This window comes from Coenobita brevimanus, chromosome 98, assembly GCF_032717465.1.
Source record: "Coenobita brevimanus isolate Jiangsu-jjx chromosome 98, ASM3271746v2, whole genome shotgun sequence".
In the NCBI taxonomy this organism is placed as follows: Eukaryota; Metazoa; Arthropoda; class Malacostraca; order Decapoda; family Coenobitidae; genus Coenobita; species Coenobita brevimanus.
Genome location: NC_137051.1, coordinates 32,542,782 through 32,569,827, shown reverse-complemented (window position 1 = coordinate 32,569,827; position 27,046 = coordinate 32,542,782). Strand labels below are relative to the sequence as shown.

At 42.7% G+C, this 27,046-nt stretch overlaps 1 protein-coding gene across 1 annotated transcript in view; it reads right to left on the bottom strand.

Annotated features, from left to right (window-relative positions):
- Nucleotides 1–27,046, bottom strand: part of Rab35 (RAS oncogene family member Rab35) — a 274,727-nt gene that overhangs the window by 224,413 nt on the left and 23,268 nt on the right. The window contains exon 2 of the mRNA XM_080283741.1: nt 8,273–8,447. Coding sequence (XP_080139867.1) covers nt 8,273–8,447 — 175 coding nt within the window. The remainder of the gene's footprint in view (nt 1–8,272; nt 8,448–27,046) is intronic.

The window sequence follows — 27,046 nt, the reverse complement described above, 5'->3', positions numbered from 1 at the left end:
CGATCGAGTCTGGCATAAATCTTTAATTTCCAAACTGCCCTCCTACGGTTTCTATCCTTCCATCTGTGCCTTCATCGCTAGCTTCCTTTCTGGTCATTAGCCGCTGTTGTAGACGGCCATCGTTCTTCTCCTAGATCTATCAACAGTGGTGTTCCTCAGGGCTCTGTCCTATCACCAACTCTCTTCCTTTTATTCATCAATGACTTTCTAAGCTGTACATCTAACCCTATCCACTCATACGCTGATGACTCCACCCTTCACCCTTCCATTCGGTTCTCGCAACGCCCATCTCAACAGTTACTTCAACAAACAAGGGATGAGGCTATGGCACACCTAATGTCTGACTTGGCTCGTATCTCTGACTGGGGTAAAAATAATATGGTTGTTTTTAATGCATTTAAGACTCAGTTCTTACACCTATCAACCCGACAAAATCTTCCACAGGTATACCCACTAATGTTTAATAATATTCAGCTTAATCCTGCATCATCCTTGAACTTGCTTGGGGTTTCATTTACTCGGGACTTATCTTGGAAAGATCATATTACATCTCTTGTAAAATCTGCTTCCAAGAGATTGGGTGTGCTAAGCCGACTCCGCTCTTTCTTTACCCCTGCACAATTGTTGACTCTATACAGGAGTTTTATCCACCCCTGTGTGGAGTACAACTCTCATGTGTGGGGAGGCTCCCCACATACAGCTCTTCTGAATAGGGTGGAGTCAAAGGCTTTTCGTCTCATTAACTCTCCTCCTCTTACTGACTCCCTTCAACCTCTGTCTCTTCGCTGCACTGTTGCATCTTTATCTCTTTTCTATAGCTACTTTAATGGTCACTGCTCCTCAGAACTGTCTGCTTGCATTCCTCCACCTCTACGACGGGCGCATAGCACCCGTCTGGCAGCAAACTCTCATCCCTTTTCTGTCCAACTCTCTAATGCAAGAGTTAACCGTTACTCCCAGTCTTTCATTTATGCAACAGGTCAACTCTGGCACTGTCTCCCTCTGTCTGTATTTCCTGCTGCCAATGATCTCCAGTCTTTCAAACGCAGTGTGTCCAGGCATCTCAAAATGATCGGATCTTGAATTTGGCTCTCTATTGTATTTTGTTTTTCTCTTGGAGGGAACTGTTACTGCGGGCTCATGGCCTTTGGATCCTTCTTCCTCGCATTTAAAAAAAAAAAAAAAAAAAAAAAAAAAAAAACTATTTGAAATTCATAGAATAGTGTTTGTAGTTATAATATCTGGCAGTGGTAACCATATTACAGGGTATCGGGAAGTGTAAAGTGGAGACTTCGCTACCCAACTTCAGAAGTCTCCACAACTCCTAAGGTAGACGACGAAGGCTCAACAAATGTCCCACGAGAAAGCTGAAGGTATGTGCCATATCCTTATATAATTATAATATTCTAGGACTAATAACTGATTTTTGGCAAATATTTTTAAAAGGTCAGTCGGAGTGCGAATATTCCCGCGGGACACACATTGCACACTCCCAACAACCCCACAGTTAAGGGGTTAAACAAACCAAATAAAATACAACACAAGTCTTTTCTGCTCAGCAAACATGCTCCTGAACATGACTTTGCTGCCATCACAAATGAAACACTCTCACTAACCTCTTAATGCCTCCACAATAATAATTATTATTATAAAAAATAAATGTAGCACTTGTATATACACATTAAACAAAAAGAAAATTAAAATGTTTTACAACCGAAGTTCAATATGGCGAGGTTATTGGGGATACGGCGTAAAGTTGTCTCTACCCTCTTCTCAATATCACTCCTTACAGTGCCACTTGCCTCGCAACATCACAAATTGACAATGCATTCTTAACTGTTCACAATTTACTAAAAACAGTCATTCATCTCAAAACAACGAACTTAGTGAAAACATTTAAACATCCATTGTCATGCCTTCGTAACACTGCTGTCTCCCAGTTGCTGTACTATTGTATGTTAAGTGACAGCTCTAAGCATAATGCAAGAGAAAAGCAGTCCCAATTTCAAATATCAGAACATAATTTTGCACTGGAAATGCCAAGGTGAATAGCAGATGGAGAACTAGATAAATAAAATTATTGATAGATAGGTACTGAGACATTCATTCTACCACCCAATTCTCCTACACATAATACTTCTCATTAAATGTTACATTAAAATCCTACATCACTGCCTCCATTTTCTACCAGATTCACCCGAAAGGTTACGTAAGCAAGGGAGAGCCTTCTTATCCTGTTTTATTCTAACAGTTTAGTCAAAGATGCTGCTAAACATGAGCTGACCAGCCTCATCATCATCATCATCTTCATTTTTCGTCCTTCTGTTCCCGTATTCAAACTAGTGTTGGACGCGCAATGGCTTTTCTCCACTGCTTCCTATCCTGGATTAAATCTTCTCCAATATCCAGTCTTTCCATATCTTGCATTACAACACTTTTCCAGGTCTTCTTAGGTCTTCCTGGCAGTCGACGTCCCACCACCTCCAGTTCCTCGCTATGCTCACACAGTTCCCTTCCTCACTCCTCACATGACCAAATCATCTAAGTCGCCTCTGCCTCAAGATGATATCGAGATCCTTCATCCCACACCTTCTGGCTACCTCCTCACTCAAAACTCTGTCCTCCCATCTCACTCCCGCCATGTATCTTATACTACGATCAGTACTCCTCAGGACATTCATCAGTCAATCTGTCAAAGCCCATGTTTCAGCACCATATATCAATACTGGTCTAATGCAGGCCTCATATATTTTACTTCTGTGTCTCAGTGATATGTGTTTATTGACCAGTAAGCTAGCTATTCCTTCCACTTTAACCATGTTGATGCCACTCTTGTTCTAACTGATCTCTCCACCCCTGCTTCACAGTCCAATACATCTAGACACAGAACTGCTGCACTTCCTGTAGTGTGCCCCCATTCACCTCTTGCTCATCCTCTGCTTCATCTCCCTCCACCTCCCTTCTTATGCAGGCTGGGCAGTGGAAATTTTGCACTCCTCTCAAATTCTTCAGACCTGAGCACCTTCTATGGCACCACTTATTACACTCTGTGCACAACACTAGAGTTCACTCCTACTCATCTGCCACAGTATCCACATGGCCATTTTCCTGACTGAATTCTTTCTACTGGTTTCTTTCCTGTCACCATTACCTTAGTCTTATCCATATTTATTTTCATTCCCCTCTTCTCCATTCCATTTTTCCATCTATTAACCCGCCGCATCCCGTTGACGTATACATATGTCCACGTTATGTCACTGTCAGTCCTGTTGACATATATACCATAATATGCATCAACTGCAAGGTCCCTAATTTGCACAATTTTCAATTTTTGCACATGATTTTTGGTACGTATACATGGGACACCTTCCTCTACAAGATGCCAGGCAGGGACAATGCCTTACCCCGCATGACCTTCCCCCCCCCCCACGCCATTGTCTCGGCAATTCACCTGTTACCAGTGACCCGGCCAGTAAAGACATGTCGTGCCACAGTACGAAATTCAAGGCCAGAGTGATTCCCCAATTGATGACAATGTGGAGTACAAAGTTTGCATAGCATTAGAGGAAGAAACAGTCAGAAATGATGATCAGGTAATGTTGCCTAAAAAGGTCAGGTATGTTGATGTGTTTGGTGAGTGAAACAATGCTTATATTGCCTATATTACTGCGTGAAAACCAATATACTGTACTCTCGTACTATATGTAAATTCGTACCAAATAAATAAATAAATACCATTTATGAGTGACGTGGAATAGTTACTCTCCCATAGAACTTGTTTTCTTTGGAGCCAGCCTGACAGAAAACCCAGTAAGGTAAGGGGTACTGGTATCTGTATTGAGTATTTTAAACCTCAGGTGAGCGATTTATCTACGAATTTCCTATGTTTCTCACCAAAAACGGAGGTTTGAGCCAAAATTTTTTTTTCCAAAATTGGTCGGGACTGGGGAGAGTCAGTGGTGGAAAATCGGTCGAGATGGGGAGGGTTAAACATTTCCCCCACCGGCACTTCTTCCTAAGTCTCTGCTGTCAGTACTAGGTCATCAGCATACAGCAATTCCCATGGGCCTTCCCCCCTACATTCCCGTGTTGCCTCCCCCATTACTATGCTGAACAGCAATGGACTGAGTGCTGAACATTGATGTACCCCGACTCCTCTTCCAAAATTTCCTGCTATTGTCTTGACTTTTGATCTTGTATCAATATAGAGAGACATGACAGCTGCAATGAGTCTCTCAGGCACAATCTGCCTTCTCAAGGCCCACTCTATAACTCTCCTTGGTACTCAATCAAAAGTTTTTTCCAGGTCCACAAACACATGGTACAAGCACTCCTGTTGAAACTTTTCTTGCAATTGTCTCACGATGAATATTGCATCTATTGTGGATTTACCTGCACAAAATCCAAACTGTCAGTTATCTGTCTTCACTACCGATATCTGCTTCAGCCTTCCTTCCAGCACCTTTTCAAATATCTTCATTCCCTGCTTCAACAGTCTGACCCCTCGGTACTATCCACACTGCAATTATTCACTTATTATTGCTAATGCAAACATTTTTATTTATTACAAGCAATTAGTGAAACTTTTAAAAATAGTGGCAACTGATTCAGCCCATCCTAAGTCCATCAGTGCACGATGCTTCCTGAACTGAATAAAACCATCTGGCGAGCATGAATAAAGTACCTTATAAAATACATTACTGGGCTAAAGGGCTATGATAAGTGGTTTATCACTGTGCCCCTACCTGAACTTCTCCCACTTCCCCCTGAAACTTTTAAAAATAGTGGCAACTGATTCAGCCCATCCTAAGTCCATCAGTGCACGATGCTTCCTGAACTGAATAAAACCATCTGGCGAGCATGAATAAAGTACCTTATAAAATACATTACTGGGCTAAAGGGCTATGATAAGTGGTTTATCACTGTGCCCCTACCTGAACTTCTCCCACTTCCCCCTCATTAAGTACACCCCCTCTACACTCACACCCACACATGCACGCATTGGGTTAACTTCACTTTCGCCAATTTTGATAGCTTTGCTAGGGCAGCAATCAGAGAGAGGGTAAACAGGATCGATCATTCTGATCAGCAGTGAGGCAGAGAGGGTGAACGGGATCGAATGCTCGTATCGCTTTGTCAGTTGTGAGTACAACAAAAATGGCAGATGCTGCTATGAATGCCCATCTGGCACTGCGAATTTCAAATACTGTATTATTTACTCTGTAAATTTTATTCCATTTTCGTAACATAGCACTGCAAGTAGCTGATCCCTGATTCACCACCGCTAAAGTACATCAGTCACGGTTGAAAAACACAGTGTAGCTGTAATTTCAGGCCAGTGTTGTTTAATGTTACAATCGTTTTTCCTATTTTTCTCTACAAGTAATGTAAGACTGTTTCCTTTTACAATACTCTTGTCTTGACTGAAACAAAATTTCAGCGAGAGAAGCCAGCCTAATAAGGGTGATTGAAATTCCATATAGGACAAACGTCTTTCATAAAGACTCAGCAGTCTCGCAAGCCAACCTCTCCAATATGATTGCCTTGCTTGTAAGTGAGTGGATGGCAAGTGAAGTGATCATGATTGCCTTTCACAAGGTTAGCAGGCAGTTCACCAGTGATCATGTTAACTTACAACATGGTGAATGCTAGATGCTAAATTACTAAACAGCTAAAATGCTGTAATTTCAGGCAGTATTGTTCAATGTTGCAAATGTTTTTCCCATTTTTCACTAACAGTAAAACAAGACTGTTTCCCTCTATGATATTCTTGTCTCAAACAAAATATCAGTAAGAGAAGCCAGCCTAACGAGGGTTACTGAATTTCCATATGGGACACATGTCTGTTATAATGATACAGCAGTCATGCTAGCCAACATCTCCAATATGATTCCCTTGCTAGTTAGTATGTAGATGGCAAGTTAAGTGTTCAAGCTTGCCTTTCTGAAGGTTAGCAGGGAATTCACAAGTGATCATGCTAACTTCTCAGAGTAGTGGGAACACTAGGCGCTAAACTGCTACATTGCTAAACAGCTAATATGCTGTAATTTCAGCCACTAATGTTTAATGTTGCAACTGTTTTTCCCATTTTTCACTAACAGTAATATAAGCCTGTTTCCTTCTATGATATTCTTGTCTCAAATGAAACAAAATATCAGTAAGAGATGCCAGCCTAACAAGGGTTACTGAATTTCCATATGGGACAGACATCTGTTAAAATGACTCAGCACTCATGCCAGCCAACATCTCCAATATGATTCCCTTACTTGTTATTGAATGGATGGCAGGCAAAGCGAACATGACTGCATTGCAGAGGGCTAGTAAGGAGTTCACCAGTGATATGTTAGCCAGCTAGAGTAGGGTGTATGCTAGATACTAAATTGGTAAATTGCTATACTGCTAAACCCCTAAATCATCATATGGCCAGTTGTAAACATACCCTGAGTATTTTGTTCTTGAACTTGGGTGTTTCTAACCATAAAATCTGAGTATATACACAGGTGAATGTAACTTTTTACAATAAAGCAAAAGTCTTTATACTCTGGAAAATACTTGTGACTGCCAAGCAGTGAGATGATCATCTGTATAAGAGATTCTTCTAAATGGAGCCAAGCAAACCTGCCTAGTCTGGCCTCCAGGAAGCATGGGGTTATTTGATGGTAGTTTTGAGACAAAAAAGTGCGTCTACCCCACGAAATTCGGTAGTTACTACAATACAGTGAAAGCTCAGTTATCCGTGTTTGGACCATCCAATTTTTTCCCATATCCAGGCCATGAATGAATGATAAAATGGTACGGTAATATATAAAATTGTCCGTACAATAGCTCCTGTTTAATCTGCAAGTGTCCAATTGCTAGCGAACAAGCCACGGGTAAGAGGGAGTGAGTCTACCCCCCCCACCCACGCCTACCGCTCACGAGGGAGGTGGGGTGGAGTTTGATGAGAGAATTGATAAGGAAGGGAAGCCACCACCAGAGAGATGCTCTTGTTTGTTTATTATTTTGTTCCTTCTTGTGTGTACGTGTGAGAGAGAATACTGATACAAATGATGATGAATTCCATTGATAAATCAATCTATTAATTCTTCACCAAACAGGCATGGCCTTTCCATATTTCCTATTGAAATTAGTCTTATGCAAGTTACTTCTTATTGTTCCTGGACTACCATGGCTACTGGGCATTTTCATAAACTTACCTCTGAAAGCTATAAATGAGGATTTAGAATGTGTAAATATGCGGCCAATGTCTACCAACAGCTGGCCTTATTTAACTTACCTAACATTCGTTTTCAAATTTGAATGCCGACTGTCAAATGCATGTGAGGTTAGGCTAGCTTAGCTTTGGTTAAGTTAGGTTAGGTTTGGTTAGAGCATTTTCCCACAGCTTTGACGTGGGATACACTGATGCGTCCAGTCGGAGCGATGGTTGGTAAACAATGCGTCCAGTCAGAGTGATGGTTGGTAAACAATGCAGCCAGTCGGAGAGATTGTCAGTAAACATAGCCGCAGGCGATGATGATATGACGATGACAAAAAGATGATGACAATGACGATATTTTATTTTGATCACCGCCAGACAACTGCATTAGGCTTAAAATAGAATTCTCTGACTGAAGGGGTTACCATATTTCAGTGAAGCTAATAACCTGGTAACAGACAACTGGAATAACATCTACAATAAATAGTACCTTTCTGACACATACAACAGTTTATTAACAATAATGAACTTTAAGCAGCTACCTAAAAGTCAACGAGCAATTCTGCTCTCTCATAACATCTACAATAAATAGTACCATTCTGACACATACAACACTGTTTATTAATGATACTGAACTTTAAGAAGCAGCTACCTAACAGTCAATGAGCAATTCTCCTCTCTTTGTAAAAATGAAGCAGCTACCTAAAAGTCAACGAGCAATTCTCCTCTCTTTGTAAAAATCCAAACATGTTCTTGTTAACCAGCTGTGTAAAATTCATCTTAAGCGAATCTCCTCTCCTCTATAAAAATCCAAATATACCTGTATCCTTGCTGATCAGCTGTGTGAAATTCATCTTCATTTTACGCATATCACAAATCAGTACGGTAACAACAAAAAAGGGGATGTCACATACCAAGTGGTCAATACACACTACTGTACTGATTATATATAGGGGAACATGTGATACAGTACATAAAGACTTCCAGCAAAGGGGAGGAAACCAAAAAAAAAAAAAAGAAGAAGAAAAAAAGAAAAAAAGAAAAGAAAAATACGAGGTTCTGACAGTGCCTCACGTTGAAGTGATTGTTCTGAAGCGCTCCTGACCAGCAGTATCCCAAATCTGCAACTTGACTCTCTCCCCATCCACTTCCAGAGTACGTATCTTGAAGTCAACACCGATAGTTGTGATGTAGTTGCCCGTGAACATATTGTCTGCAAACCGCAGAAGCAACGAACTCTTGCCCACACCTGTAAATAACATTGAAAACTTACTTCTAGTAACAAATCACAAACCTTCTCTAGTAAGAGTACCTCACACCTTAAGTAGTAAGTTTAAGGTCACAAGTAACAGTACAACTATAATATGTATGTGATCTCACACACACACACACACACACACACACACACACACACACACACACACACACACACGAGAGGGGCACAGGAAGGGTCAGATGTGTCGGAACTGAGCTCCACTCTGGTAAACAAACAAGAGGATGAGCAAAGGCAGTAAAACTCCTCCCAGTAACAAAAAACTTGATTTTACTGGGTTCGATATGGAAGAGAGAGAATTTACTGATAAATGAGGATGGAGGAGAATTCTGGAAGTTTCAAGTATCATGGAGGGGCTGCTGGAGACTGGAAAAAGTGGAAAATGTGGAAAGTGGGCTAAGGGCTGAAAATATTGAATTACAGCTGACGCTGGAATAAAATGAGAAGAAAATGAATGGGGTTATTTCCAATCTCATGACAGAAAACCAGATTTTGAAAGAAAAATGTGAAACTATGAGAGGTTAGATGAAAATGAAGATGTTAACCCGCCCCATCCCGATGTTTTTGGACCTTTTTTTTTTTGGCTCAAACATCCGCTTTTGGTGAGAAACACCGAAAATTCATAAAGAAATTGCTCACCTGAGGTTTAAAATACCGGATTTAGGTGCGGGTACTTCCTTACCTGACTGGGTTTTCTAACAGGCTGGCACCAAAGAAAACGAGTTCTATGGGAGGGTAACTATTTTATCCACTCATTAACAGTATTTATTTATTTACTTGGTACGAATTTATATGTAGTACAAGAGTATATTGGTTTTCAAACAGTAATATAGGCATTATAAGCATTGTTTCACTCACTAACTCATCACCATTCATGACCTTTTTTTTCCCACATTACCTGATCATCATTTCTGACTGTTTCTTCCCCTAATGTTTGTCCTCCACACTGTCATCGATTGGGGAATCACTCTGGCCCTGAATGTCTTTATTGGCCAGGTCACTGGCAACAGGTGAATTGCCGAGACAATGGCATGCAGGGGGGGGGGAGGTTATGAGGTGTAAGGCATTGTTCCTGCTTGGCATCTTGTAAAGGAATAGAGGAAGGTGTCCCATGTATACGTGCCAAAAATCACTCGCGAAATCACTCGCGAAAATTGAAAATTGTGCAAATTAGGGACCTTGCAATGTTGCCATGTTAATTCACGTCGCCGGGACGGCGCGGGTTAAGGAAATTGTCGAAGATGTCAAAGGATTGCAAAAGGAATGGAAGAAAGAAATGGGTGAAGGGGAAAGTGAACTTCAGGGACAAATTGGAAAACCAACTGAAGGAAAAGGTAGTACTGTAAGTGTTATAAAAGATGAGGGAAATCAGGTAAGGGAAACAGCTGACAAGAAAAAATGTGCAGTTATACTTGGGCTTAACTAGGATTTAATGGCAGTCTGTCACATCAGAGAGAAGCAGGAAAAAATGGTGGCCAAAAAGATAATAAAGGACATTCAAGAGACAGATGCCGTATTGGATGAAGAAACTGAAGAGGTTCACAGGTCAGGAAAGTATGAAGAAAGAGATGAGAGACCCGTGAAAATCAAATTCCAGCTGCAGACTGCTGCCGAAAAAGTTACTGCAAGGTCATGGAAACTGGCTAAGAAAGAGGAGTTTAAGAAAATTTGGATCAGGAAAGATATGAATGAGAGAGAAAGAGTTAAAACATGTGAATTAAACAAAGATGCCAAGGAAAAAAATGCAATGAGAACAGAGCAGGAGAAGAAATGCTACTGGAGTTTTGGATCTAAGGCTGAGGAAATGGTACAGGAATGCAGCTGGGAAGGAAGAATCGGCTTAAAAGAAGTAAGTAAAGAGTGGAAAGTTTCATACACAAATGTTAATGGGTTGATATCTTCACTTGAAGAGATTAATGACCACCTGAGAGTAAATAAGCCGGACATGATGGGATTGGAGGAGACTAAATTGAGTGACAAAGAAGATATCATAGGAATTGGTGAAGGACACTACAATGTATGAAAACAGACTTGCAAAGAGGGGATGTGAAGCAATGATGCCGGTGAAGAAAGACATGGTTGTGGTCAAGGCTGAAAATGGTGAGGGTATGGCAGAGGTGTTGCAAATAGTGATCAAGAAAAGTAATAGGGACCTTGCAGTGGCCTGTGTTCCAACTAAGAGCAAAGCATGGACTAAGGGAGAATATGAAGAAACACTTAGTGACACCAATGAATGCTTGGAATGATACATAAGCAGAAGTAGTGACACAGTAGTGATGGGAAACTTCAAATGTAAGGATGTTTGCTTGGAAGATTGGTACACAGACGGTGAAGAGGAGTTGTTGGGAAACAAAATGTTAAATATGGTAATGAGTAATGTCCTTCACTACCATTATAAAAACTCTTGACGGCACCTAGCAGCTTACCATCTACATCATACATGCACAAAATTTTCCACAATCATGTGTAAGGGTTAATGGGCATCTAAGTGAAAGGTTCATGCTCGGTATGGCCATGCGACAAGGTTGTGTGGTGTCACCACGGCTGTTCAATATATATATAGGATGGGGTGATTCATATATTCATTCATTGCCAGACGCCATGTATCCCAAACGGGGTGGTCAAAGGCTTAGAGTTAATTGTTTTACAGGGAGGGGCACTAATCCTCCACCAACCCCACTTGACACGTAGGGTGATGAGAGAAGTAAAAACATGAGCAATGGAGAGAGGGATGGTGTTGGTAATGAATGGTGATGGATGGAATATCTCAACTTTGTTGTATGCTGATGATGGAGTACTGCTTGCAAGTACCACACAAGTACTTGGTAGGCTATTGCGGAGTTTTGTTGATGTCTGTGAGCCTTGAGAGTAAATGTAGAAAAGAGTAAAGTGATGGTTACTAAGAGAGAAGGTGACTCCCAGTGCAGTGTTACAGTGAATGAAGAGAGACTGGAACTGGTGAGAGAGTTCATATACTTGAGTACAGTGATAGAAAAGAGAGCAAAATGTGCAAAAGAAGTGGAAAGTACAGTGAGAGGGTTGCAGCTGCACGAGACTTACATGAAGGAGTGCTAGTACCAACTTTAACATATGAATGTGAGACTATGGTGTGGCATGAAAATGAAAAGTCAAGAGTAAGAGCATTGGAGATGGGACTGCTGAGGAATGTATGTGGAGCAGGGGGGGTGGACAGGATACGAAATAATGTGATTCGTGAAAGATGTGGAGTGAGAAGTCAGTGGACACGAGAATTGAAGAGAGTGTACTGAGATGGTATGGTCATGTGGAGACAACTGATAACAACAGAGTGGTGAAAAAGGTATACCTGAGTGAATTTGAAAGAGGGAGGTGGCGAGGTAGGCCAAGGAGAAGGTGGAGCGATATGGTGGATGAGTGTGTGAGGAAGAGAGGTTTGGAAGTCAGTGAGGCTAGGGGACTGAAAAGAGATTGAGCTGGCTGGATGAATGTTGTGAGGAGAAGTGCATGATCAGGGAGAGGTTTGGAAGTCAGTAAGACTAGGGAACCAACACGAGATTGAGCTGGCTGGATGAATGTTGTGAAGAGAAGTGCATGATCAGGGATTTGGCACATCTTTAACGTGGCAGCGTCTCGATTGACTCAATTGGATACGTTTATGTGAAGTTACAGATCAAGGCAAATGTTTTTGGCACATCCAATAGAGCCAGGATTCCGGGGGCTTGCATGATGAGTGAATGGAAGCATGGCCCATTGGATTGGGCAAATTTGGGCTGTCTGGACATTGCTACTCCTCACCCCGTCCTAGGGTGGGAAAGGAGGTCCAGATGATGATGATGATGATGATGATGATGATGATGAGTATTGTCATGACACAGTGGATTTGAGAGAATACAAGATTCAAAGGAAATGAAGAACCCTCTTGAATGGGCCTACTACTACTTAAAAAAAAAAAAAAATTATTGACGAGCTCATATACAATTGCCCATTAGGAAAAAGTGATCACATTCTCATCAAGTATATACAGTATTAAAAGATGAAAGAGACGTTACAAGATCAGAATCACCTAGAAACAGACGATACAATTACCATAAAATGTATTTCAAAAAGCTAAGAAAATACTTCACAGAAACTGACTGAAGAAATTTCAACAAGGAAAGAGGTAGCTACTCAAGAAACCTGGGATGAGTTTTTACTATCCGATGCAACAGAGCCAAAAGCATGTCCGGAAAGTGGTCCTGTCCGGAAAGTGGGCCCCAGTCTCCTGGACCTGTACCTATGGACCCTAACCTACCCTGACTCAGAAAAACACCTATACAACTCCCTACTGGACATGCATAGCACCTATTTAAGACCCAATTCACACCAATATGAGACATAATAGACTGAAATAAATGCACAAAAAACAGAGAATGAGGTTTTAGATGTGAGTTTACACAATATTAAACATTCTGGGTACTTACAACAAGTCCCTGGCTCCTGAACTGGTACTTATGGACCCTAACCTAGCCTAACTCAGAAAATTCCTCCCTACTGCACAAGCGTAGAAAGAAGGGATATAAAAGAGTGAAATGAGGTTTTAGAGGTAAGTATGGAAAATACAGTACAATATGAAACATTCTGGATACTTACAACAAGTCCCTGGCCATCTCGATGAATAACCCTCCTCCTTTCAGACTCTGACAGTAAAAAGGAGTACCTGAAGCACCTGCAGTACACTGTACATGAAGTCATGCACTTAACTTAGTCATTTGCACTCAGAATGCCATTCTCTTAAAACTGCGCGCTGTAGTCTTACTTGCTCTCCATTGCACCTTAATGAAATATGTGTTGCACTCTGCACTTAAGTCTTTGCACTCATAAATCCATTTTCTTAACACTACACACACTAGTCTAATTTGCGCTCCACTGAACGTCAATAAAATCAGTGTTGCACTCTGCACTTAAGTCTTTGCACTCAGAATTCTAATTTCTTAACACTAAGCACGTTTTTGTTTCACTGCACAACACTGTAAATTCCTGTGTGGTCTAGTGGCGAATTCTTGCTGTTTATTCACTGTCAGAGTCTGAGAGTAGCTGATGCAGGTGGCCTAGGGGTGCGTCGCTGGGTCGTGGTGATGGACTACCCACCGTAGACAACTCTGAAGAAAGGCGCAAACTCACATCCAGTGGTGACTCCACCGTGCCTGATGTGCTGGGCTGTGGCTCGGAGGATGAGGGCCTGTCTTGGGGAGGCAATGATGTGGAGCCAGGGCTGGGCACAGCGGGGGTCACGAGTCTGAGAAAGCTGTCAATGGTTGATTGACGCAAGGAACGACGATTTTGGCGATTAATGATGCGCTGCCTGAAAGCGTGCACTTCCTCCACAAGTCCCAAGGGCCCCATCTCCCTGTCACAGTCCGGGTGTTCCAGGTAGTCGAGAACGAACTCTACGTGTTCCCGGAGTGCACTCAGCTTGGGGATGGCTGGAGTAGCATCAGGCTGAGAGGAGTCCGCATCATCGTCATCGTCCTCGTCGGAATCTTCAAGCTGGATACTGACACCTGCAACTGAAGATACAATCTCGATATCAGACATGGTCTGATACCCAAGACTGCCCTCGTTGTCATCCAACCACTCACGCACTTCGTCCATATCAACAGCGTCGCTGTGCGCACGTAGACGTGCATGGAAGTCATCCACGTCAAACCCTAGGAAATCGTGCTCCACATCCGTTCCGAGAAGCAGACGAGACCAACCATTTTCTAGAGTCTTGATAGGGACTTCCTTCCATGCACTGGCCCAGTTGAAGATTGCAGATTTGATGTTGTAGCGGCGAAGGTTTTCCAAAGTCCGCTGGCCTCCCGTGTCCCGTCCCTCCCAGCACTCATCCTCATCCTCGAGAACAACCATCACCTTGTCCAGGAACTTCCTTCGGTACAGCCTCTTCATTGCCACGATCACTCCTTGGTCCATTGGTTGGATGGGAGCAGTAGTATTAGGTGGTAGAAACATGCACCTAATGCACCCATTCTCAGCCAACAAGTCCTTGTCGCACGGGTGGGCAGGTGCATTATCGAGGAGAAGGAGGGCCTTTACCTGGTCGCGTGAGATTCCCAGTGTCTTCGTCTGGTAACTGATGACCTCCTTGACGAAATGGCGGTGGAACCAGTCTTTGAAGACGTGGGCAGTGAATCATGCCATCAAAGAATGATACCAAACAACAGGAAGGACATCCATCACCCCACGAAGACACCGAGGCTGCTTTGCACGGCCAACAATAACAGGCTTAAGCCGGTGCATGCCATTAGCAACTGGCACAACACAAAGCAAATATCCATTGCTTGGAGAGATTGCACCCAGGTACACGCTTCTCCGTCTCCTCGGCTAGAGTGTTCGTTGGCAAAGAGCGATAGAATAAACCAGTTTCGTCAGCGTTGTAGACTTGACCGAGAGTGAGGCCCTCCCTGTCAATCAAGCCCTTCAGCTTTTGCCGAAACTCCTCTATTCCATCCTCATTGGCATCCAAAGCCTCACCATGAGACTTACGGTTGGTAAGGCCATGTCGTAACTTGAACGCGAAGAGCCAACCCTTGGATGCCTTGAAGTCTGGGGCATCGTGAAGCCTTGCAAACTTAGCAGCAGCCTTCAGCTCCGTGCCACACACCAGCACACCAGCAGCACATTGCTGTCGATACCAAATCAACGTGGAGCGGTCGACTTCAGCATACCGGGGAGTAAACATCATATTCCTCTCCACATTGCGTTTGTTCTTCAACAAGAAGTCAGCCGTGTAATGCATGAGTTTGTCACAGGATCTCTTGATATCAAAGTAGATGGGGCCAGGTTGAATTCACGGAGGATGCGTGAGGTTAACCATCCCACGTCAACCTTGTCCAATATCTCCCTCTTCTTCTCCAGAGTCAAAACCACTCTCTTCCTCTTCTCAGCCAGCAGGGCCACACTAACAAGAGGCAGGACAGCAGCAGGAGAGCCTGCAGCAGGTAGGGCACCACAACAAAAGCGAGCACGTAGGCGGCCATGATGACGAACGTGCACTCACAAAAAGAGACAGGCGGTAAGTGGGGAGGATGCTGGGGTGCTCTAGCGGAGGCGGCAGAACTACGCACCAAAACACAGCTGGTCCGCGCCGCGTGTGCTGAGTTCAAATAATGGGGGGGAAAATCGAATTTTTTTTCGAATTTTTTGCGATTTTTGGGCAATTTTGGGAAAATTGAATCCCAGAACCAAAATGTCCGGTAAGTGGGGTGTCCAGATAGTACAGGGATTACTGTACAAGGATGGAGTTGAAAGACATGTACCAAAGGTGATGACCAAGGAAACATGAAAGATTGGTTTAACAAGATATGCAAATGAAGAAGGAAAAGGCCTGGAGGGGATGGAGAAGAAATGGAGGATACAAACTATGGGGGAAATATAAACTGGAAAGGAATGAATATGTAAGGATCTGAAGAGAAGAAACAAGAAATTACGAGAGGAGTGTAGTAAATAAATGCATCGATGAACCAAAGCTCTTCTACAGACATGTAAACAGAAAATTAAAAATCAAGGAAGGGGAAGGTAGATGGAGTTGTTTACAAGGATTCACGAGCACAGGTTGAAGTGATGAACAAATGTTTTCAAACCATTTTTACAAACGAGTTTAGTGAAAATAATGATAGACCTAAGGATTTTGTGCTGGACAAAATACCAGTATACATACAATAAATAATGAAATTAATGGAAAGGCAAGATGTTAGGAAAGCACCGAGACAAGATGGTGTGTCTAACTGGATAATAAAAGAGTGCAAAAAGGAACTTGCTTGAAGGACACATAACATCACTATGAAGACCTGGAGCAGTGGCACGTTCATCGTGGGTCTACCCCCCAAAGGCTGTCGAAGCAGAAGAGGAGGACAGCATGGGGGCCAAACCACTGCAAATCCCCCCGGCCCCTCACGGGGCCTGAGAGCCTGGGAGTGGCTTCGGTCACCTGGGCAAGTACCATTTCTCTCAGCACAACACGTACAACAACACCATTTTTTCTGCACCGAGAAATGACTCCCCGGCAATAATTTTTCGATGACTTCTTCTAGCCGGGGACATTGAGAGCAATCCAGGATCCACCAACAGATACTCATGTCCAACATGCTCAAAACCTATCACGTCGAGCCGACAGACAAATGGTTCAGTTCAGTGCAATTCCTGCAAGAACTGGACCCATTACACCTGCACAACACTTGCATCCAGAAAACATTACACAAACACCTGGACCTGCTCCTTATGCTCCTTCCCACCACCCACTGACCCCCCCCACCAACCCTACTCCTACTTCCTCCACACCTCCTCAGCCAAACCCACTGATACTTTCCACACCAATCCCCCACCCCCACCCATTCCACCTCATCCTAATCCACCCCAACCCTTACCTCCATCACAACCTTCTCCTACCCCTACCCCTCCACCCACACCAACACCTCCCCCCTGTGCTGTAGCTGCCAACACACATCGCACACACAACATAAACATCCTTCAATTAAACATAGATGGAATAAACACTAAAAAACAAGAACTCACAGAATTCATCAAACAACATAACATACACAATGTCATCTTATAAGAAACAAAACTACACAGAGCACAAAAAACACCTAGCTACATTTCATAATTTCACCACCATTTGACAAGACCGGGCCAACGGCGGTCGTAGTGGACTCATCACCCTGGTACACAAATTTATTACCTTCTCAGATACCAGTGTACACACACAGTCACTTCTCCCCCCACATGACACCACAACAGAAATACAATCAATTAAAATATGTACTGGTAACAAATCACATATAACAATCACCAACACATACATTTACCCCAATCGTCCCCCACAGTACCACACAATTACTCTCCACAAATACACCACATCAATAACATCACTAATATGAGAGAGGGGTGTGTGAGTTGGGAGCAGGGCAGTGAAATGGCGGGGGACAGGACGACGTGGAGGCGATTTGTTTGTGGCCACCCCAAACGGGATTGAGGCGTCTGGCAATAGATAGATAGATAGATAGATTAACATACCCAACATCATCCTGGGTGGTGATTTCAACGCCAAGGCGTCGGCTTGGCATGTCAACAACCCTGACACAGACAGAGGGCTGGTACTACAATCCCAAACAGATCATCTTTTCATACTGAATAATCTCCATCAACATACCCATATCCCACACCAAGCCCTCTTCCTCTCATCATCCCCGGACATCACCTTCTGTTCCCCAAACCTCGCCCCCACAACATCCTGGAGAATGGTCAAAACCCTTGGCTCTGACCACCTCCCAATCATCATCACTACCAAAACCTGAATCACCTCAGCTGGCCACAGACACACATATAGTACACTAATTATAAGAAAGCCAACTGGGAGGCATTCACAACTGAAACAACCACATTTTGAAACATTAAACAGTACACCCATCACAAACATCAACGCTGCTGTGCGCACTTTCAATACAATTATACAAAATGCAGACAGAAGACATCCCTAGAGACAACAGGAAGAGACACAACCCTAACTTCACACCAGAAATTCAAGGCCTCATGTCAACGGTACACACTACGACACTCCCCAACACCCCATACACAAGACACCGTACAACAAATACAAGAACTCAACACTCAAATAAACAATATTAGAACAGGAAACACTAAACTGGAATAATTATCTCCAAACACCTGACCACAAAACAAGCCACCAAACTTTACAAAACACTAAACAGCACCACACTCTCCAACAGCAACACTACACAATCACACGCATCCATCATAACAACAGACGCCATACCTTCAAACAAACAACAAGCAATCTCTCTCATCAATCACTTTTCACATGTCGGCCATCTAAACCCACATCGCGACAACCGACGTTATCATCTGACGTAAGAGAGAGCTCCCCACAGACCTAGACTACGTACCTTTCACTTACAACCAGACGAAACACATCATCAGCAACTCTAAGCACTCATCTGCCTGTGGACCAGACAACATAAGCAACATTCACCTTAAACACCTTGGACTCCCCTACCACACACACCCCCCCAAAATCCTTGGTGTAACATACAATACATCAATGTCATTTAAACAACACATCACAAACATTAAAAATAAAATAACACCAAGACTCAATGCTTTGAGGTCACTTGCCCATACCCAGTACAACATTCAGACACAACAAAGAAACCACCACCACAGTATACAAACAATACATACGTTCAGTGATGAATTATGCAAGCCCTCCCTGGGCTTCTAACCTGACCAAAACACACTACAACACTCTACAGACCATACAGAACAAGGCCCTAAAAATAATCACAGGCTGCACAGCTACTACACCCATAGACCACCTACATCAAGAAACCAAAGTCCTCAAAGTCAAGGATCACCTAGACATGAGAGGCACCCAGTTTCTTGTTGCAGCCTCCACAAACCCACAACATCCACTACAGTACATGGCAGCACATCCAACCACACCAAGAAACATCAAAACAACACCCAGCACACGATACCATACACAAATACTGTCATCTCTCCCCCCTCGCCCACCTCAGATCAGCTTCCAGAAGCATATCCACACTCACATCACTCGCCGCTCCATTCAGTCACTTAAAGACAACACATAGCTGCATGCACGGCCTCCTGACATCCACCCTTCTGAATCCTATCATCCTCGTGAGGACAGAGTCCACCTGGCCAGGCTGAGATGTGGGCACCATCCAGCCCTCTTTAGCTACCAGAAGAGGCTGGATGACTCCATCGCTGATGCCTGTCCAGGATGCAACACAGCACCCCATACTATTAGGCACATTATGGAAGACTGCATTGCACACAATCACCTACGCCAACAACACAACATACACTCTTTCAGAGCTCTGTGGGAAAGCCCAGTCTTGGCCATGGCCTCCCTAAGGGACTCGGGGCTGTTCAGCCAGACTGCCTAGGGAACGACTACTACTACTACTACTACACCTTGGACCACAAGGCATACAAGCACTCAACAACATATCAAACTACAGCTACTCACACAACACAGTACCCAACATCTGGAAGCATGGCATTATCATCACTATCCCTAAACCCAGCAGAGACCCAACATTACCTTCCTCACACAGCCCCATCACACTCCTCTGCATCCCCTCTAAAATCACTGAACGACTGGTATTACAACTAGTTACACCTCACACCCCCCTAGCCCAATCACAACATGGCTTTGGGCCACTACACTCCACAAACGCTCATCTTACAGACCTTACACAGACAGTTTTTGATTACATGAATTCAGCTAGGCCACCACACAGAACACTCCTAGTCACACTAAACATTAACCAAGCTTTTGATGCCATCCCCCGCCACAACCTCACAAACAAAATATTCAACACAAACACGCACAATAACACAAAAAGATGGCTGGCAAACTACTTAGCAGGCAGATGTGCACATGTAACATTTGTCGGTCAGTCTTTGAACATCAGAAACTTCACAAATGGCGTCCCCCAAAGGATCTGTTTTGTCCCCTATTCTCTTTAACCTACACATGCACGACCTACCCACACCCCATACACCACAGATACACATAGCTTCCTATGCAGATGACATAACACTCCCACGTACACATCAAAATGCAAACACAGCTGCACACATCCTCCAACCTTACCTCAACATACTACACGAATGGTTCATCACAAACAGGCTCAAAATAGCCCTAGCCAATTCTACAGTGACCCTTCTCACACACTGGACAGCAGGGCACAGGCACATTCCACACCTTACCATAAACAACACTCCCCTACCAACCACAAACACACACACACACACACACACACACACACACACACACACACACAAAATCCTTGGTGTAACATACAATAGATCAATGTCATTTAAACAACACATCACAAATATTCAAAATAAAATAACGCCAAGACACAATGCCTTGAGGTCATTTGCCCATACAACATTTGGACACAACAATGAAACCACAACCACAGTATACTCTACAAACAATATATACATTCAATGATGAATTATGCAAGCCCTGCTTGGGCTCCTAACCTCACTAAAACACACTACAACACTCTACAGACCATACAGAACAAGGGCCTAAAAATAATCACAGGCTGCACAGCTACTACACCCACAGACCACCTACATCAAGAAACCAATGTCCTCAAAGTCAAGAATCACCTAGAAATGAGAGGCTCCCAAATTCTCGCTGCAGCCTCCACAAACCTACAACATCCACTACGCTACATGGCAGCACATCCACACACACCAAGGAACATCAGAACAACACCCCACCCAGCACACGATATCATACTCAAATACAGTCTCTCTTCCCCGTCGCCCACCTCAGATCAGCTTCCAGAAGCATATCCATACTCAAATCACTCGCCGCTCCATTCAGTCACTTAAAGACAACACACAGCTGTATGCATGGCCCCCTGATTCCCACCCTTCCGAATCCTATCTCCCTCGTGAGGACAGGGTCCACCTGGCCAGGCTGAGATGTGGGCATCATCCAGCCCTCTTAAGTTATCTGAGGAGGCTGGATGACTCCATCGCTGATGCCTGTCCAAGATGCAACACAGCACCCCATACTATTAAGCACATTATGGGAGACTGCATTGCACACAATCACCTATGCCAACAACAAAACACACTCTTTGAGAGCTCTGTGGGAAAGCCCAGTCTTGGCCATGGCCTTCCTTAGGGACTCGGGGCTGTTCGGCCAGACTGCCTAGGGAACAACTACTACTACTACTACTACATCACTATGAGCTCACTAGCAAAAAGTGAAGTTGTTCGGGATTGGAAAAGAGCAAATGTGGCCCCCATATACAAGAGAGGAAACAAGGAAGCCCCACAGAATTATAGGATGGTATCACTAACCAGTGTTGTTGCAAAAATTTGTGAGATCCTAGTGAAAGACCGATGGATCAAATACCTGAAAGGAACTAATACAATAACAGTCAATCTGGCTTCAGAAAGGGAAGGTCATGTACTACATACCTACTAAGCTTTTACTCGAGTGATAGATGGTACGCAAGAGAGGGATGGATGGACTGATTGTCTTTTTGGACCTAAAGAAAGCATCTGACAACGTACAGTACATCCTTGAACTTTGCGATTCACCAATTTTTGCAAGGTAGTTTCAAAAGTCATGTATTTTTTAACATTTACGAACTCTGCGAGTGATCACACACTTTGCGAGGTCAAGAGGTGGGACAGTCGTCTTCCTGCACTACTTTGCCACGCGGAGTAGTGACGTCATGGTTCACTGGGCGTACTGTGCCTCCTAGTTCAGTGGTCTGCCGCCCGACCATGTTTGTTTGCACTTGTTCCCAACCAAGGTCACTGACCCTCACAATTTCGTGGTGCTCCTCGCAATATCCCAGAAGTCTAACCTTGCATGAGTGTTGTCACAGTGCCAAACGGGTAAGAAGAACAAGAAAAGAAATTTGGAGACCAAGTTGAAAATGATTGAAAGGGAAAAAGCAGGTAAAGGTAACTCTGCTATTGGTCGGGAGTTTGGTGTTGGTGAATCGACAGTGAGAATGATTTTAAAGAACAGTGAACAAATTAAGCATGCAGCAAAGAACTATGGAGGTGCTTAATTTGATGGTAGAATGCAGGTGACCAGCAAAAAAGTGCTAATAAGAATGGAAAGGTATCTTGTTCACTACATACAAAGAAAGGAAAAGAAAGGGGTTTGTTTCATATCTCATCGTAAAATTAAGAGGTAGAGTCGAGAAAGTGGGAAAAAGTGCTTACCTTGACGTGATGTTGACCAATTTGCCTATAATTCATATATTTAATTGTTTCAATTTTGCGAATTTTGATTTTGCGAGGGTTTTTGTCAACCACATTCTTGCAAAATTGGAGGAAGGACTGTACCACACAGGAGATTGCTGTAGAAACTGGAACTCATAGGAGGTCTAAAAAGAGCTTTACTTAAGTGAATGAGATTTTTTTGAGGACAGGGAGATGAGAACAGTCATAAAGGACCAGCAGTCAGAGCGGTGTAGAGTAATTAGTGGTGTACCTCAAGGGTCAGTTTTGGCACCAGTCATGTTCCCGGTGTATGTAAATGATATGCCGGAAGAAATGGACAGTTATATAAGTCTATTTGCACATGATGCTAAGCTGTTAAGGAAAGTGAAAAAAGAATAAGACTATAAACAGCTGCAAATGGACTTTGATAAGATATCTGACTGAAGTCAAAGGTGGGAAAAGCAGTTTAATGTGAAGAAATGTAAAGTAATGGAATTTGGAAAAAGTACAAAGAGACAAACAGGAATATAAAGAATGGAGAACGAATGGATTAGTAAAACTAAAGAAGAGAATGACTTAGGGGTACTGTTTTCGGACAACCTTTAGCCAGAAAATTACATAATCAAGATCACCAGAGATAAATATAACCTTTTTGAGAAACATAAGAAATGAGTTTACTTACCTGTACAAAGAGTTGATGAAAAAGTTAATTGTATCAATGATTTGCCTGAGGTTGGAATATGCAGCAGTGGTATGGACATCAAATAAAGAGAAGGATATCAGGATTGAAAGAGCACAAAGAGCAGCAGTGAAGATGGTACCTGGCATGAGATAATTATCATACGAGGAAAGACCTTTTAGTGGTAGGTGGGGGTGCTCACCATCCACTCACTCGATGTAGTGCTGCTCTCGGGTGTCTGTCCTTTCCTTTCCTCCTCCCTTTCTTTCCTTCCTCTTCTATCGTTCTTTACTTCATCCTTTCCTCATCCTTCTGCCTATGAGTGACTCTACACTGAGTGACAAGCCAAACGGTTTCCTGTACACCAGGAAATCATTTTCTACGCTGGGTGGTAACCATATAACCAAATTATGGTGCCTGGTGATTTAGTGGGTAATTACAGCACTCCAATCAGATTGAGCATGTGAAGGTTTATATCCAAGGGGTGGTTGGGGTGTATTGCTCAAGTAATGCCACTCAGGGATGAGGGAGGCTGGTCACTCTCATCTTAAATGTCAGGACCAACTTGCCAAGCCCCAGGCTCCTACGCTCCTCATAGGGCAACATGGGATTGGATGATGGATGGAGGGATGGAAAGACTCTTTAGACTAAAACTCCCAACCCTAGAAAAAGAAGAACAAGTTGAGATCTGATTAATGTGTACAGAGTATCCAAGTGAATGGAGAAGCTTGATGGGGAGGACCTGTTTTCGTGGGATGAATGCAAAACGAGGGGTCATGGAAAAAAGTTATAGCTAAAGGACCACATGCAAGAGAGACATCATGAAATACGGCATCCCTTGCAGAACTACTGATGCATGAAATAAACAGGATAAAGAGGTGATAATGCCAAGGATATTCATGATTTCAAAACCAAGCTGGATGTTAGTAGTTATGGAGACAGGACGGTACAAGCAGAGCTTCTTTCCTGTAAGTCACAACTAAGTAAATACAACTAGGTAAATACACACACACACACACACACACACACACACACACACACACACACACACACACACACACAGATGATGAAAATATGAAAAAAAGTAATGATAAGAAAAGATCTAAACTCCAATGAGAGAACTAAACTAAAAACACTGCTGGAAGAGACTTAAAATGAAAATGAGGAAAGATCAGAGAGACAAAGAGAAGTATTTTTTTGGAGAGTGAAGGACATGAAACCCAAAAACAAGGTATATAAAGAGAATAAAGAGAAAAGTACAATATGATTTGGTAGGCCTAGGAAAAGTTAGGGCAAATAAGGAAGTGATTAAGAAGACTCAGGCTCTTAAGTTAAAGATAATGTACCGTATACAAATGTGGATGGACTGATAAAAAAGAAACTAGAACTTGGTGACTGTGTTAGGGGAAAAAGAGCCACAAGTGGTATGTTTAGCTGAAACTAAATTAGAGAGTGAATTTGATGCAAATGTGCTTGGTTGGAAAGATTATAATGTGTGGGAGAAAGACAGGGAAGGTAAGTTTGGAGGAGGTGCGATAATTCTGACTGATAAAATGGTAAATGCAAAAAGGGTACATTTATAAATAGGACTGTGGAACTACTGGGAGTGGAAACAGTGGAAGAACATGGAGAATAGTTAGACAAAGTAATGATGTACATGCTACCACGGACCAGAGCATGGAACAGGGATGAGTAGGAACAGTTAATGAGTGAGTCTCTAGATATGTTAACCCCTACACCGCGGGCTTGTTTACCAATGACTTGCGTGTGCCGCGGGGTTATTTGGGCTCCGACAGACTCTCAAAAAATATTTGCCAAAAATCAGTTACTAGTCCTAGAATAATAAAATTACATATGCTTATGGCACATACCTTCAGCTTTCTCCTGGAATGATTGTTGAGCCTTCGTCAGTTACCGTAGGACTTGTGGAGACCTCTGAAGTAGGGTAACGAAGTCTCCACTTTACACTTCCCGACAACCCGTAATATGATTACCACAGCCAGATACAAACACTATAAACACTATTCTACAATTTTCAAGTAGTTTGGGATCCATACTCAAAAAAAAAAAACACTGTGAAAGCAATGGAAATTACGAGAGCGTCTGATCGTCGCACTGGCACTAGTTCGCTTTTGTTACTCTGTCATTTATTATTCATAAACCCCCTCACACTTTATATTTCTATTACTATATAACACTTATATATATCTACAGTCTTTATCCATAAGTTTCCTTCAGTAGTATTAGTTTATTGTCACTGTAGGGATTCAATTTCTTTCAGTAAAATACGTAGCATTCACTTTCTCGTCCTGTATACTGGCATTGAGAGTGAATGTCACTTTCATCTTCACTCTCATAACTCATAGCATTCAGACATACTAGAGTGAAACTTTCACTTTCATTACTCCTAGGGTATATACTCGTATTCTTATAATACTACTCATTTACATTTCTATTTACGTTCTCTATTTTATTTACGTTATTTACATTTCTATTTTATTTACACTGTGTTGTGCACTGTCACTTGAAATAAATTATAAAACTATTTTCCATTGTTCACGTATATTTAAATTCATTACTTTCACTTGCTGTTTACACATTATTTACAATTCCACTTGCACTGTTTTACTCAATAGAAAGATCGTAGTCACTCTTTTATCAATTGTCGGCCCTTTACCTCTTTCCACACGAGGTTTAGTAGGGGGTAAAGGTCACAGAGCCATTTGCATGGGGGTGAAAAAAGGCCTTGAAGTCAGCAAGAAGAAACATACATCCCCTCACTTCGGAAGATGAGAGTAAACTGATAACGCAGGGCCAGCCTGGAGGCCTGTTTAGGGGTTATTCAGAGTTACCAATATTGGTTCTTGAAACAGCTAAGTCTAGCACTGATATGATTGGCAGGAAATCTAGACAATACATTATAAATTTGGTAGTTCCAGGTGAATGTAAATATCACTTAGGCTTCTCCCTTCCCTCCTTACATGTATATTTATTACGAAAATAGATTAGAGGCCTACTTAGGAGATATATAATCAGAGCTACCAATGTTAAATCTTGAAACAGCTTTGTGTAGCACTGATATGATTGGCAGGAAATCTAGACAATACATTATAAATTAGGTAATTCCAGGTGAATGTAAATATCACTTAGGCTTCTCCCTTCCCTCCTTACATGTATATTTATTACGAAAATAGATTATACGGCATATTTCAAGGGGAAAAAAACAGCGAAAATTAGCGAACGAGTGCACGTGAGGTGTTGTCAGGTGATAATTAGCCAATTCCAGGTGTATGGCACTCTCACTTACCTTATTTCTTTCTTGTATATATTATTTGGTATAAGAATACGACATAGGGCTTATTTCAATGGATGAAATCAGTGAAAAATTCCAGGGAAGATTTACTTAGCGTAGCATGGCCGGGCAGGCGAGAGGATAGGGTAATGGAGGGGGGGTAGGGAGGGGAGTCAAGAACGGGGAGAAATGGCTAAATTGTCAACAATGGATGGGAGTACAGATGAGATTAGGAGTGCTGACTAGTGTTGGACATTGGCAGTACTGATAGATGATACAAGCCCCCACTTGGAAGCCCGGGTGAATTCAAAATAACACAGAATCACAAAAGCGACGCCCCACGGTATGATCCCTTGCTCCCAAGCGTCACGAAAGTGACGCCCCGCGGTTAAGGGGTTAAGGAAGATAATTGAGCAGAGAAACAGGTTGCTGCTAGTGGGTGATTTTAATTGTAGAGAGGTCGATTGGGAAGACATTGATGCAGGTGACCTAGTGGAAACCTGGGGGTACAGACTGATGGAGCTGGTAATCAAAAACATGTGAATACTGTCAGTCAGAGATAATACAAGAATTTGGGGAGATGAGAAACCATCAAAACTGGATCTGATTTTCACAAGAAACTGTAATGATATACAGAAATTACAGTATCAATGCCCCCTAGGAAAGAGTGATCACCTTGTTATGGAGATGGAGGTACAGTATTGGGTGGGGACACAGGAGAAAGAGATGAGACATATCAACAAAACAGATATAACTAAGGGAGTTACTTCCTACAATGAGACAGGGAAGAGAAGGGGATGTAGGACTGAGTTATCCCCGTACCCTGAA